The 16,026-nt window shown below is 34.8% G+C and overlaps 1 protein-coding gene across 1 annotated transcript; it reads left to right on the top strand.

Moving 5' to 3' along the window:
* Positions 1-396: 396 nt before the first annotated feature.
* Positions 397-15,980, top strand: LOC137925489 (reticulon-4-interacting protein 1, mitochondrial-like). The gene is made up of 12 exons (XM_068768937.1): positions 397-643; positions 996-1,076; positions 5,326-5,491; positions 6,268-6,438; positions 7,622-7,762; positions 9,095-9,206; positions 9,787-9,915; positions 10,546-10,667; positions 11,498-11,663; positions 12,993-13,113; positions 14,632-14,751; positions 15,179-15,980. Exons 1-12 carry the CDS (start codon positions 596-598, stop codon positions 15,263-15,265), a joined length of 1,464 nt encoding a protein of 487 aa, XP_068625038.1. The 5' UTR covers positions 397-595; the 3' UTR covers positions 15,266-15,980.
* The last annotated feature ends 46 nt before the right edge of the window (positions 15,981-16,026 follow it).

Here is a 16,026-nt window from a genome sequence, read left to right as displayed (position 1 = left end):
GCTCAGAGACCTTAGTCATATACCTTAGGATCAGGAAAGTATTGTTTTAGGTCGCTTAAGAAAACTTTTCATATAGTGTATGTCAGAAATCTTATTAGACTATATATCTGGAAAAGCCTAACGAAAATTACAGATATACCCTTGCAAATATAAAACACACATCTTTTTCAATTAATAAATAATATTTAATTACATAAAATGAACGGGAAAGCAATAAAATGTTCATTAAAGATTTTAGTTTAACTAAATCTAAAACATCGTAGTTTTGAACACAAAGTCACAAGCAGCTGACTTCACCTGTCACTGTCATTTTTTTATACAAATATTTGTATTAAAAGGGTTATGTTAGTTAAATCTGTTGATATTAAATAACAAAAAATACATTTATAATAATCATTAACAACAAACCCAATCTTTGAAGATTAAATTTGTAAATAATATGGTTGTTACCTTCCATAAAACATGCGAACATTTACTATTATGATCTATTTTAAGAGCGAAAATTTTTGGCCGGGTACTGTTCAAAGGTTAAGGTTTTTGGTATGAGTTAGTGTACATTTGGAGACAAGGCATACCCGTCTAACGCGCGGTAGATATGGACGAATTCAAACTAAGAGCTGCGGAAAAATTCGACGCCATACACGTGAGTATAATCCTTGTCTAAACATTGTATTTATTATCATTTTTTACGAGGTAACCCATAACAAAAAAAACATATATCTAAGTTTTCAATCAATATTTAGGTCTACATAACTATTTAAATTTACGTTTTATTATATATTTTATATCCTTGTGTTAGTTTATAGTGAAAATAAACATTACACTTATGTAACATTGTTTGAAATATATTTTCGTTAACAATCAAACGAGGTCAAGTTATACTGTATAATATATGCATGTTTATTTATCCTATAGCTCTACATTGAAATTTTACATCCTTTTTGATAAGTTTGGTTTATAAATATATAGATTATAATTATAATGTCCCCTTGTAGACGGCAGCAAAGGCAGTGGCAGATGGAGGAAAGAACAGAGTCCATGATGTTGCTTCACAAACATCTGAGCTGATCCGAAAGGTATTAATTATATTTTTTAACATTTGGCTGGCTTTCAATATAAGGACCTTGAATAAATAAATGTTGTAGTCATCAAGCCAATTCTCATATGCCTTGAAAAGTGCATTAGATATACTTTATGCATCAGTAATAGTTTGTGTTTGCAAAATTAATGTTAAAAGTTACCAAATCCTTATGAATCTGGTTGAAAAAATTGGTATTCTAATGAACTTTTGATAACATATTATTTCCATGCCATAATTCAAAAAATTTTTGAAAAATAGTGACACACAAGATAAATACAAGAAATTAATATAAACTGGTAACACCTTAATTTTGTTTACATGTAGTTAATAAATTATTAAAATCTCCTAGCGTACATATATATAATAAAGTTCCTCAAGATATCTTAGATCTTCCTTTTCTTAGTGTTAAACTTTAATTAAATATATATTATTGGATAAATCTTATTATAACATTCAAGAATTTTTAGTTGAAAATTTGTGAAACTCGCTTAGTAACTTGATCAAACATTGTTAAGTTTCTTTTAAAAAATGAACTGTTCAGTTTCTGGCTGGCTTCTAGCAGAACAGAAAGGCGCTAGCTTAGTACTTACAATGTTAATATAATTGATGACCTAAAAGTGTGTGTATATGCCTATTTGAATAAGGAGGGATATTTTGAATATAGAGAAATCTATGATTCATAAATTTAAAAATAGAATTCAATTTATTTATTTGTTATGCTTCATATAACCTTTGCTTATATGGTTTGTTGCGTCATTGGCAGGATTGATATAATAATTCTCCATGTATCAGCTTTCTGAGCTGGTTGTTACTGATCATACAGAAATTTCATTAAAGTTGAAATTATAAAAGTTGATTTATTATAGAAAACACTTGCATTGAAAAATCCAGAAAATAACAAGCTTAATTTTGTTTTTAAATTATTTAATATATATTGTAATATGTTTAACGAACATGCTATGAAATACATTTTCTTATAAAAAAAATTTTGTAATTTTGTAATAAATTAGTTTTATGTTCTGATTTACAGAATTATATAAACAATTACTTATGGTTACAGTGTTGCCTGTTATAAAAATAAATATTTTGTAAATAAACAATAGCATTATAGTTAATAATGTTTTCATATCCATTATATTCTGGCAATCTTTTCATTATGTAAATATATAAGTAATGATTGTAAAAAAAAGTTGTAAATAATCCTGTTTGGATAGTTACATAATTAATTTAATAAATAAATTCTATATATAAATATATATTGTACAACATTAAAAATAGTGACAGAGACATGATAAATACAAGAAATAAAAATAAACTTGTAACACCTAAATTAATTTTTCAAAAAGTTAAATTCTTCATTGATGCGTGTGCACACATATATAATAAAGTTCTACAAGATATCTAAGATCTAAGGAAGATCTTCTTTCTTAGTTTTAAATCTAAAATTGATAGTAATATTAATAAATATATCTAATTAGAGCTTTTAAGAGTTTTTAAATGAATCAAGATGTATGAAACTTGGTTTGTTGACCCTTTTACATGATTGATATTATAATGTATACTTGAAAAATATATTGTTAAATTTTAAAAGCAATTGTTGAGTTTCCAAGCTGCTCTTCGCAGCAGATCAGCGTTCCAAGTCAATAGCAGCTATTCAAATTTTTGGTATATACCAGGTTATATTCCTAAATAATTGCCTGGTGTAATTACTAAAAATTGCTATACAAAGTTAATTTAGATTTTTATGTTAACATTAAATCAAAAGATATATCACTAAGTCTTCTGTTTAAGCTAATGTTATATAAAAATAACAATAAAGTAAATAAAATAAAGCACCATATTCTGATCCTTCAAAAGAAAATTTTAAATCTAGTTTATTATTATTTTGTAGATCTGTTTGATAAACAAAGGCTTTGTACCACATCCATACAATCCTGTTTTACTCACTCCGTTCCAGGTCACCCTTGCTTCTTGCTTAATGTCTTCCTTCCACCATTTTTGTGGTCTACCTCTCTTCCTTTTACTTTCCCTTGGGTACCATCTCGTAGTTATTTTGCTACATTTATTGTTGGCTTGTATCATATGCATCGCTATCTCCATTTCAGTCTCCCAAGGTAATGTGATTTGTATTAAAATATAATAAGATTCAATATCTATATTACAAATATTTATATTAGATAGTTCATTTTAGGTTCTTTCAGCTGAATATTGTGAAACTGGTGACCTAACCCGCCTACTGCCATTTCAGACGAGTGTTTCTTTGAACTAAGTCGTTGACGGTTTTTATGTAGATTTCCTCATTTCTGCGCTGGGAAGCTCCTTGTTTAGCACTATTGCTATATGACCTTGAGCTTATCTATCTAATTAGTCAAGTTCCAAGTGCCAAGTGTCAAGAGCCAAAAGGTAATAAAAAATGCCATAAATAAAAATAAAACGATAAAGATGATTCGGATATTGCAAGAAAGTACGTAAAGAAAGCACCAAAATAATAAAAATAGTAAAAGTATTAATTAATTTGTAAAATAAAAATGGGTAATAAATAAAAGTGGCTGAGGATGGATGTAAGGATAACAGAATGGAAATGAAAGACTGGATAAACTGTAGGAAAATAAGAAATATGCAAGAAGAGAATGAAAATAAATAGAAGTGTGCGAATAAATTTATAAAAAAATTTAAAGTCCCTGTCCCACATAAGATAGGGGAACAAGAGGTCCCCAATAACGGGGGCCATAAAAAAAAATTGTCAAGTTCTATTTAGTTCGTAAGCGTTACTTAAATAAATAACTACGTCTGAAATGGCAGTGGGTGGAGCACATCGCTCTTGCAACCGCTGGCCATTGGTTATAATATTATAATGTATTTACGATGAGTCTCATAAGAATGCGCAAGGTCACCCAGGGCATATATCCGTAGAAGCACTAATGTTACCGATGTAGCTCGGAGAATTTTTTGTCTGAAGTGGCAGACGGAAGAGCACATCTCTCGAGTTACCTATGGTTGTTGGAGCCGATAGGTTCTCCAGTGTCGACTACGTGCCGGTAGACGGGGCGTGGGCAGACCGCCCACTAGATGGACCGAAGACATAAGGTCGCGGAAAGTAGCTGGATGCGGGCATGGGGGGATTTGGGGGAGGTCTGTGTATTGCAGTGAGCGTCGATCGGCTGAAAAAAAACTACGTACATAAATCACTATAATCATTTCAGATTTCAAAATTCTATCTGTACTCAAAAGATGTTTTTATTCACGGCACCGAGATAACAAATAGCCACGAACGTATCATGATTCCTCGCGTATAATTTTTTAAACTACGCTAATACTATACTGGAACTCCCGGAATACCCTCAAAGTTCACGCCACGAACTCTACTTTTAATATCGCTTCATTGTCACACCGATAGGTCAGAGTAACACCCCCTCCCCTTCCTCGATACCACTCCTTAAATACCGCTAGCATGTAATTTCTAGACTGTTCGACGCCGGGTAGAGAGTTGAGGTAAAGAAACAAAGTCATTTGAAGGTCGAGCCTATATTTTGGTTCATATTTTGTTTCAACTCACCTTTTGTAAGCTACAGTGAAAGGGGCTCTTATACTTAATTGTCTTTAATACACAATTTGCACATTTTTGATACGCACCGTCAGCCCCGACTGGCTCGTTCGCAGAATTCGTACTTTGTTCATATTTTGCATATTTTGAAGAACATTATGAAGTTGTTTGTCCGTCTGAAAAGCCCACAGGCAGTGTGCACTTGCCTGTCCTGATCTCTATAATCTTAACCTTCTATTGGACATCTGTTCTGCGCACTCTGGTGGTCTACTCACTCCCCTTTTATACTGGCCTATCCGCTGGTCTGTGTCGTGTTTCCTTCAACCAAAAATATCCTTAGTTTTAATACGATCTCATAGAAAAATCCTGATCATAGCTCTCTCCATTGCCAGCTGCAGTGAAAGGAGCTTTTATACTTAATTGTCTTTACACAATTTGCACATTTTTGTTACGAGCCGTCAGCCCCGACTGGCACGTTCGTAGAATTCGTATTTTGTTCCTAGCGGTTTATTTTGTCTATGATATTTGATTGGTCGTCACTGTAACTCAAACTGTGATGTGTGACGTGAAACGTTCGGTGTACGCGGGGCGACCGCAAGTCACGGAAAATCGAGTGTAGCCAGGCACAGGGCCTTTATCACCCCTAAAGATACCCACGTATGTTACCTAAGTAATAGAGTGTCTATATCTTTTATTCCAGATTCGAGAAGTCTTCACAGAGCTTTGGCGAAACGAACTATTTATAGAAAGTCGTGAGAGGGTTTCTGCTTGGACGAGGGACGCAGTGCAACGAATCAAAGATGGCACACCGCCGTTGTCACCAGTTCTGTTATACGAGGAGTTGGTCGCACTGTTCAAAGACAGAAGTAAGTTCCTTCTATCTTTCATATTGAAACTTAAAAGAATCCATGAAATGACCTAAAGGTTGATAAAAAAATCGATCGAATTAAAATATATTGAATATCACGAATTTATAGTGCTACCGAAACCGCTGTACCGTGCCTTAGGATAAATCGGTGAGGTGGGGGAGGCGATGAAGGTAGGCTGACGGAGTAAAGCGCGGCGCGATGCAGGAGATATGGTAGCGCTATAGAAAAAGAATGAGGTTATAGTGTAAAAGATTATTTAAATGATAATACAGAAAGTAACAGTCTCCCACTATATGGACCACCTTGAAATAAAACCGACGTATACTGAAAATTTTGAAAGGTAGTCGAAAAATATTTAATGGAATCGGGCGTCACCTTGCGGAAGTCCATCCTAAGTAAGAAAAGGACCAATATTTAGCCACTTCCGCACATGCAGTGGTAGTCGTACCAAACACAGAGTCTCTGCGTTTGGCACTAATCGGTGTAACATAACTCCTGAAGATGCCCCGTGGAGGGGTGAAACACGTGTTGAGTGAATTAACGGTGTCAATTGTGTAATTCGCATTGTTTGCTGCATACGCATTTATCAGCGGGCTGACGGGCGGTGCATTTGTTACACGACTACCACTGCATGTGCGGAAGTCGTCAAATATTGGCCCTTTTCTAATCTATTAAAAACAATTATAAATGATACGTAGACACGTATGGATTTGTTTTAGGATCTTCTAAGATCAGGTCACGTATGAATCTTTCGTATGTGTGTTCTTTTCAAGTGTGGCGTAGAAGTGTGGCACTGTTCGCTTTCGGAGCAGTGCTGGGTGGAAGCGCTGGTTTGCTGCTAGGGCTTCGGGCGTCGGGGCGTACGCTCAGCGGACCGCACGCTCGTGCCCTCATCGCCCAGCCGGACCGCGCTGTGCTCTTGGTGGACGACGCAGTTACACCAGGTTTGTAGCGTCAACTGGTAGTATACACACTTCTAGATATTGTACCCAGTGCAAAGGTCTTATTATATATATATATATATATATATATACAGTAATACCCCGCTTTACGCGAGGAATACGTTCCAAAAAAATCGCGTTAACTGAAATTCGCCTATAACGAGGTTTATGCTTAAACATAGTCAAAAATTATTACAAAAAAAATACAAATCATTTTAATCAATCGCCTTAATTCTAGGAACACTTTATGCAACACATACTCTTATTTTTTTACAGAAAAATACATCTATTGTCTTTTGGGTAACGTTTTGTTTACGTTCTTGTAAAATACGTTCATTACACCCAACACTGTTTTTAATTGTTTGACAGATGGTCAAGACACCATAGAGAAGTTGATGACTCATTATATTTATACGCACTCTTTCGCGTAATTCGAGGCATTTGAGCGCGAAATTTGCAATTGGCGTTATAGTGAAACCGCGTATAACGGGGTCGCGTAAAGCGGGGTATTACTGTAAATATATCTAACATGACTGAATGAAAGCGGCTTACATATAGCATATTTTGAAGAACATTATAAACTTGTTTATCCGTCCGAAAAGCCCACAGGTTGTGTGCACTTACCTGCCCTGATCTCTATAATCTTAAGGCTCTTTTGGACATCTGTTCTGCGCAATCTGTGGTCTACTCACTCCCTTTTTATACTGGCCTATCCGCTGTTCTATGTCGTGTTTTCTTCTACCAGAGATATACTCTGTTTTGATACGATCTCATAGAGAAATCCTGATCATAGCCCTCACTATCGCTCGCACCCTGTACTTATTTGTGTAATTAATGTACAGGGTGATGGGTTATGGATGTAAAGGCTTCAAAGAGTTAAGTGCATAGTGCATATGTCAGCATAAAGCTCTCAATCATCCTGTATAATGATCACTATGAAAAAAAAAACTATAGGAATGCGACAGACCAATAATTTCTGGCAGATGATTTGGATAGACAAAAAACTATATATTCACCCTATCACAACTCTTACACCTGTAACCAAACATCCTGTATTACTCTTGTCATGTCGTCTCTCAATTATTAATAGATATTTTATTATGAAGAATTTAAATCTGATTTGATAGAATAATTAATTAGAACTAATAATCCTGCGTATATATGTGACAAGGGTTGTGTGTTACAGGTGCCGGTCCAGGAGAAGTGTTGGTACGCGTGCAGGCGTTCAGTGTGTGCGCAGCAGATCGCAGCGTGCTGCGAGGTCGAGCAGCTGCATTACGTGGACTTCTTACACGCTCCCAGCTGTCTGTTGGACGAGGTTTTGCAGGTGATCACACAAAAAAGAAAATAACCATCCCCCCCTCCCATTCCATCCCCCAAAGGTGGCCGCTATAACCGTTCTTACGTTGCCCGTATCCAGTGACTTCCTGAGTCATCAGTACACATAGTGGAGAGTCCACCCATGCCACGTCTACCAGATCCTGGTCGTCATCATCATATCATCCGATAGATGTTCATAACCCTCCCCCTAAGATAGCAATGATGACCGGTCTTTCTGTGTCGTGGTGGAGCGTACTCAAGCCGCGTGGATATATGTTCTATGGATTCGTGTTCGCTGCTCAAGAACCTTTCATCCTCAGTCATCAAATGCATGAAGGATATGCCAGCTCCCCTGCCTTTCCAGGTGTTTCCTATTCACTCTAACTTAACACATACGTATGCGGGTGCTTCATGCTGCAAGACGATGCCTAGAGCGATATTCAATATTCAAATAAATCGCCATAAATTGAAAGAACACATTCAAAAAGAAATGTAATCATCAGAGTTCTGTAGATATAAAAAGTGAGCTAATACGTCGTTTCAATCCATTAATAGCATCCTACAAGGTAAAGGGCTCCGCAAATTATCTATGGAGGGGGGGGGGTACCATAATCGCCACGCTTAGCAGTCGATTTGGCGATGGTAGTATGATGGATGATTCGCAAAGGAAGCGAGGCAGTAGCCTATCTTCTAGTGTGAATTATAAGGTTGTATTCTGGGAATCGAAACCTTTAACGGTTTATCGAAAGCCTTTACTCGGGATAATACTTTCAGACGTATTTACAAGCGACCCACATACTACCTGCAGTCTATGAAAAACATATATATATGTGATTCACTCTTTAGTACTAATCGACTAATAATGGTTTAATATACGTTTCTATTATACGTTAAATATAAATCGCCAGTAGGTATATTTAGGTATTAAAATATATGTGTTTATAAACGCATCTTTATCTCCGATGAGCCAAATAATGCATTTACACTGTCAACCGAATATAATATATATGTATATAATCAATATTTTAAACATTTTCATCAGACATTGTAAATAAAAGGCTTGTCTTATCGAAGATAAAGATGTGTTTACATTTAATTCTCGTTTGAACGAAACGAAAGCGTTCATTGCTTGCTTTGAATTGATTTATAGAAATTATTTTATTAATGTAAAGGTAAAAGATAAAAAATTGGCCACATGTAAACGCATTTTCATTTTTCAATTGTCGCCTTTTAGAACGATATTCTCTTTCACCTGTTTATCAAAGTGCGAATGAAAGATATGCTATCTAATTGGAATTTAATAATGTGGTATACGCTGAATTTCTAATGAAATTTACAGGTGTAGTTCTCGATGCTGGTGCTGGTGTTTCCTTGGAACTGGGGGATGAGGTGTGGGGATGCGTCAGCGAGTGGAGTGGTGGGGCCGCTAGCGAACTTCTCACAGTGAGGAGGTGAGTGGAAACATTCATAACTTTTTTATTCCTGTGTGAAACTTCTCGAACGTTTTTATATCAACTAAAGAGAGTTTAGCAAACGGAATATGGCTCGGACGCTTTTTGATTCGTTTAAAGCTCCAAAAGTTTAAAAATATTGACCTTATTTCTACATAATACATAAGGTTAGATTTTGCTTGTCGTATGTAAATACTAAAAGTATATCTTCATGCGATATGTAGCTGACAACGTGAAATTTCGATGCCATCACTATATATATATAGGAGTTGATACAGGTTCTTTGTTCCATTTTTTTGAATAGGTAAAAATCGAAGACGAACCAAAACACGTGCAAGCAAAGCAGCTGTCAACGATTAATTGTAAATTCAAAATGGCCGAACTTGTCAGCATAAGTGAGAGACATATGTACCAACATAACGCCACAAAAAAATCGAAATTCGAATATACGTAACACGCGAAAATTCAAAATTCGCGATACTTTTTGTACACACGTTGTATATATATATATATATATATTTATGAATATATGTGTGTGTGTGTGTCTGTGTGTAATATTTGTTTTTATTTTGTTTTACAGTACAAGAGTAAGCAAGCGACCACGTGGTCTTGCGGCTGATACGGCGGCTTCGCTTCCATGGGGAGGTTCACTGGCGCTTGCAGCTTTGGACCAGGCACCGTACGGACTGGAGGAGTGGAAGGGGAAACGGTAAGTGCTATGTATATTCTTTCTCTTTTATCACCCCCCTTTTTTAAAGATTTCCATATAGATATATACGGTATCGTCTCCTAGATGGTGCTGGTGGTTAGTTCAAAAGGAAATAGAAGATGTTACAAAAACCCTTTATAATACAGAGATACAGAGAGAGAGAGAGATGGAGAATTAATTTTTGAATCGTAATATTAATAGATAATATACAGAAGTATACAGGCTGATTGATTACACGTATAAAAGCTTTACAAGGTGAATGTATAGTCATTTGTCAGCAAAAACCTTTTACACATATTTTCAATCAACCTGTATAAAGTATGTGTATATGATCATTATCATATATGTTACTTTTTTCAATTAGAATTAAACTGTACAATAACTTCTAGATGTACAGGAAGGTCTGCAGGAACAGATGTAAACAATAATTAATTTTAATATGTAGTAACACCGAGTTTTGAAAATGTTTTTTTTTACTATATCAACATTAAGTTATTCATTCTGTAACTGTTTGATTTAACTTATTTAGAGCTTTTACATCTATTAGTAATCACCCTGTAGATATATTTTCCTGGACAAGTTCTAGTATGAATACTTGTATGTGAGATGACGAGATATGTTTGGTTCCAGGGTGGCCATCTCCGGCGCTACGTGCGGTGAGGGTCTGGTACTGCTGCAGCTTCTCAGCCGCAAGGGGGCGCGCGTGGCCACTGTAGCACCACGCTACCACCACAGTCTTCTCCATGAGTTTGGTAACTTATATTTGTTTTCTTTTTACTCTTTATTGTAAACCTTAGAAAATACATACACCATTGCTTCATAGATAAAAAAATGTGCAAGGGCCGGTCATATCACTATATATATATGTGTGTGTGTCTGTGTGTGTGTGTCTGTCTCTCTCTCTCTCTCTCTGTGTGTGTGTGTGTGTGTGTGTGTGCGCGCGTGCGTGTGCGTGTGTGTGTTCATTTATAGACTTCTGTCTCGAAATATACTTTTAAAAACATAATTTGAAACCTTATATATACTACATATAAAAATATACTCGTGACGTTGCGTGTTTAAAAATATGAAAAACCGTCTATGAGTCTGTACGCATATATTATAAAGTTCCACAAAATACATTAGACTTTCCTTTTCTTAGTTGTACATATAAAATTAAACATATATTATTAAATAAATCTTATTTATTTACTTTATTGGAGATAGACAGTAACAAAAGGCAGTAAGAAAGTACAAACTTAGAAGCTTAGAAATATAAAATTAGTTACAGTTGTTACCTTATAACTATCTCACTGAGAACATATAATGATTTATAGTCATACAATGAAAAAACAAATAAAAATAAAAATATTACTAAACAGGTATCAAAGACTATGGTTTATATATTTATATTATGTTTGTTTATATATTTATATTATGGTTTAAATTTCATTGTATGTACTCAATAATTTCGATCGAAGCATTTATAGCATTAAGCAAAAATCTTTACAGCCATTACATCTTTTTTCAAGTGAGGCTGTTCCATGAACAGCGAAAATGTTACTAGACTTTTGGCTTGTATGTGATTGTAAGATGTTTCCAGGTGCAATGGAGTTCGTGGACGGTGGTGAAGTCAACGACATCGCTGGTGGTTCGTGGAGTGGTATCGAGCAAGCAGCAGTCCGCTGCGGACTGTGGGACGCGATGTTCTGCTGCGAAGGGGCGGGCACTCCACACGCCCCGCCCACCTGCATAGCCGCTATGCTCAAGTATGTATATATAATCAGTTTTTTGTTCACAGTATATTACTACTGTAATATGGTATACGAATTTATTTTATACTGACCATTTGAGTATGACTAGATGAAGATAGGTTCTTCTCTACTTGATATAAATGGGGTATCTCACCAAACTATGTGAATTCTTTAATTATTTTTTTTCATTTTCCTACTTTTTTTACATTGACCTACACAAATACATACAAACATATTTATATATATGTATGTATATACACGTGTGTGTGTGTGTGTAGGTGTATCAAATACCAAAATGCGATAACTAACAAAAAAATATATAATTTTGTACGTCAAATATAAAAACGCGACATTGCACTATCAAAACAATTCAATTATTTGTGTGCCAAGTATCAAAACGCGTCAATTTCACTATCACACAAATTGGGTTATGTGTATCGATTATCAAAACGCGTCAATTCTACTTACAGAAAAATTAAGTTATGTGTGTCAAGCATCAAAACGCGTCAATTCTACTTTCAAAAAATTATTGATATTATTTTAATGAATCTCAGGTTGATATTTTTTGATATTTTAAAACGATGTAAACATATCCTTACCAGTGAAACGGTACAGTGTTATAAATAAATTTATTTATAAAAATGTAACCATTTTGTGAAATAATATTAAATATATAGATATATGTGAATATATACATAAGAAACGTAATAGAATACTCTCTCTCTCTCTCTCTCTAACCTCACTTAAATTAAATTAAATTGAATTACATTAAAAAAAGAAGTTCTTCAAACGTAAATGATAAAAAGTCGTAGTCGTAAAGAGGGTTTTTATGCGATGATACATGTTGGAGTCTTGACCCTGATCGTTGCATATGAACCCGCATACCTACCTATCCGCAGTGGGTTTCCTCTTGGGCTGTCATTTCAAGCATTTAGGATTCCGACCCAACGTCTTCCGACAATTGTTCTAATAAAATAAATCTAATATATAAAATTCTCGTGTCACGGTGTTCGAACTTGAACTCCTCTGAAACGGCTCGACCGACTTTTACCAAATTTTATATGCGTATTTAGTAGATCTGAGAATCGGCTACTATCTATTTTTCATACCCCTAAGTGATAAGGGTGGTCCACCCCTAAATAATTTTTTTATTTTTTAGACAATTTTTTTTGTTTTTATTTCATTATGATACAGCATACAAAAATACATACAACCTTAAATTTTCACCCCTCTACGATCAACCCTTATTTTTTTTGTTAATTAAAACCCTATTTTTTTGCAAAACAATGTTTGCGGGAACAGCTAGTTATATATAGATTTGAATATCGTGAAATGTTTTTTTAGAGCGACAGCACCTAAGCGCGCGTTCATTGACCTCCGTCCCCGCGCTCTTCTCACTGACCGTCTGCCCACCCCACTTTGGATCCTATTCTGCGCTTCTTTCTACACCTACAGAGTTCTAAGGGTAAGTATATATTTATATAAAGTTATAGATAATGTCTGTTTGTTCGTTAACTAATAAGTTTAATAGTTGGATGAGAAAGAACAAATAATAAAGTTCACCTTTAAACGGTTTAATTTAGAATTGAGCACAGTACAGATAGGAAGAGACAGAAACTAATAAATAAAATACGATATTATGGTAAAGCGAAAGAATATAATGCAAGGCTTATTACGTTGCAAATGAGTTGGCAAAAATCGCGGCAGCTATGTGCATCTAACAATGGCGGGCGGCGGCCGAAGATAGCCGAAGTTGGCCGATGCGCCGGCGCAGGGAATAAACGCTCGCGTAATGTAGGGTGCGATCTTAGCGTTACTAAAGGTGTGATGATTTAGTGTGTGTATAATGATTTAGATCGTCGCAAAGTAATATGGGTATTGATAAAAATTAAACTTAAAAATAAAGATATAACGTCGGATAAGCGAAATGTAGTAATTTACAAAAAAAAAATAATAGGAAAACTACGAAAAAAATAGGAAAAAAACATTATAATAAATAAAATTAAATGTGACACCGATTGGTATTTACAAATTTATTCAGTAAAATGGTTTAGGCAATAAATAAATTGTGGTAAAAAAAATTTGAGGAGTGAGGTGAAGAATGAAAGGCGATGAAAAGGAGAATAAAAATGAATGAGTATGTCAGAAGACCGAATGAATGATGTTAAGAATAAAAGGAGTAAAGAAATAAAAAGAAGTGAAATGCGAGATGTAGTCGAACGAGATGCCTTCCAATAATGAAGACTATAAATATTTATTTAAATATTTTTCGGCTGAAAAGAAGAATTAATACAGAGTTCCCCAAACTTTTTTGTGTCGTAGACCCCTTGCCATGTTTTTCCGTATTGGGTAGACCCCCTACTTACCTGATATTGATTTCCTGTAAATTTCTAACTGTAATGAAGTTTAGTGTTAAAAACTTAAAGTAAAAACACATGTTAATTTATACATTTATTAATTGAATTTAAATTAAAACTACTCAAAATAAAATTTTGTATCTGTTATGTAAAATATACGTAACACTAAATAAACATAAAATAAACTATAAATAAAATAACATAAGCCAATAAGTCAATATTTTTAGTGAGAAGGATGAACCTGATGCTTTAATAATAAATTATCAACATTTGGCGTCAATTTTGTTAGGGTTAATCTTAAATCTCATAGGTACTTTTATAAATAATGTAAATGTTTTGATATTATAAGATAGTATGATGTAAGTAAATAGGTACTATCAGTGTATGTGTTGAGATCCACTATCGTGGACCCCCAAATTTTTTTTCGCTGACGTAGATCCCTTTGCAGGTTTTCATAGACCCTTAGGGGTCGATGTAGATCATTTTGACAATCACTGAAGTAATAGGACGTCTCCATCTCTTGTCGTTGAAAATATATGGAGGCGGCACATATTCAGTAATAGACGTCGCTGAAATGATGATGGCAAGCCTGGGTTGAGTAATTTGAGGTGATCGAGATGTTTCAGCTGTCATTGGGAGGTGGTACGCATACGGACTGGCTGGAGCGGCCCCACCAGCTCACTCCTGGTCTTGAACAGCTCGCGGCGCTGGTGGACTCCGGTTACCTAACCCCCACCCTTGATAAGGTAAATATAACTTGTGTGACTTTATAGCCATGCATAGAGTTTCGCTGCGAGAGTGAAAGAGAGATGCGAATATGTAGTGAAATTAGGAGAAGGACAAAAGTTGGATGTAGCTCGAAGAATCACTCGTTGGAAGTGGCAATAGCCAAAAGATTCTGGAGTGGTGATCACGTGTCAGGAGACGCGTGGGTAATCACCCACTAGGTGGACCGCCTTATAAAAAAAATTAAATTGTTGTCAGCTTTTTATAACTGCAAGTGTCAAAATACTTGCCGCTTCTTTTCGACGTATATCTACCTTCCAAATGGGTTAGTAGAGTAAATATGTATATATAAATCTATATTCATATATCATTTTTATGTCGTCATATATATATATATATATATATATATATATATATATATATATATTGTATATGAATAAATTCCAGGTGTACCATCCGCAAGACTTCGAGGCAGCGTTAGCACACGCCTGCAGCGACGAAGCCTTCGGAACCACCGTCATCAGGTTCCCGTGACACCTCAATGACGTCACGACTGCGACCACCTGGAATCCTGAGAACACGTCAGACCTGAATACATCGGTACCTGTATATATCAAATAGAATATCTTTAGGACATTCAACACAATCGTGGTTATTATGTAATGGTCAAGTATCAAGATGTGTTAATTCCTTTGTCAAAAAAATTAAATTATATGTATGGCAAATACCAAAATGCGTCAATTCCTCTGTCAAAAAAAATTAAATTAGAATCGTGACGAGTATCAAAACAAGACTATATCACTATCAAAAAAATAAATTTTGTATGTCAAGTATAAAAACGCGTCATTTTCACTATCAGTAAAATTGGGTTATGTGTATCAAGTATCAAAACGCGATAATTTCAATATGAAAAAAAATTAACTACATATGTCTACTTCAAGAATTTAAAGGCAGAATTCCACTATCAAAAAATTAAAATGTGTGCCATGTCAAGTCTCAAAACGCGTTAATTCCATTATAAAAAAATTATGTGTGTCAAAAATCAAAACGGATCAATATCACTACCAGAAAAATTGAGATGTGAATGTGAAAATGTGATGAATTTCACTGTCTAAAAAAATTAATAATATTATTATGATGACTCGGTTTGATATTTTTTGATATTTTAAGACGATATAAACACATCCTTACCAGTTCAATAACCAATGGAATTGGTAACTTTCATTTTCTTGATTTAACTCTATTCGGATAATACAGTGTTCTAAATAAATTGAGTTATAAAGAAGGAAATGTTA

The sequence above is a fragment of the Battus philenor genome, unplaced genomic scaffold, assembly GCF_028537555.1.
Source record: "Battus philenor isolate CCGP_79_NKW_IND1 unplaced genomic scaffold, ilBatPhil1.0.hap1 SCAF_27, whole genome shotgun sequence".
NCBI classification, from domain to species: Eukaryota; Metazoa; Arthropoda; class Insecta; order Lepidoptera; family Papilionidae; genus Battus; species Battus philenor.
This window is presented reverse-complemented; position numbering and strand designations above follow the sequence as displayed.

Bases quoted from the DNA above. Each gene is read 5' to 3' on its own strand.
- LOC137925489 (XM_068768937.1), top strand. From the start codon at position 596: ATGGACGAATTCAAACTAAGAGCTGCGGAAAAATTCGACGCCATACAC. The intron at 1,077-5,325 runs GTATTAATTATA...CTTTTATTCCAG, and splicing joins CATCTGAGCTGATCCGAAAG to ATTCGAGAAGTCTTCACAGA. The intron at 6,439-7,621 runs GTTTGTAGCGTC...TGTGTGTTACAG, and splicing joins GGACGACGCAGTTACACCAG to GTGCCGGTCCAGGAGAAGTG.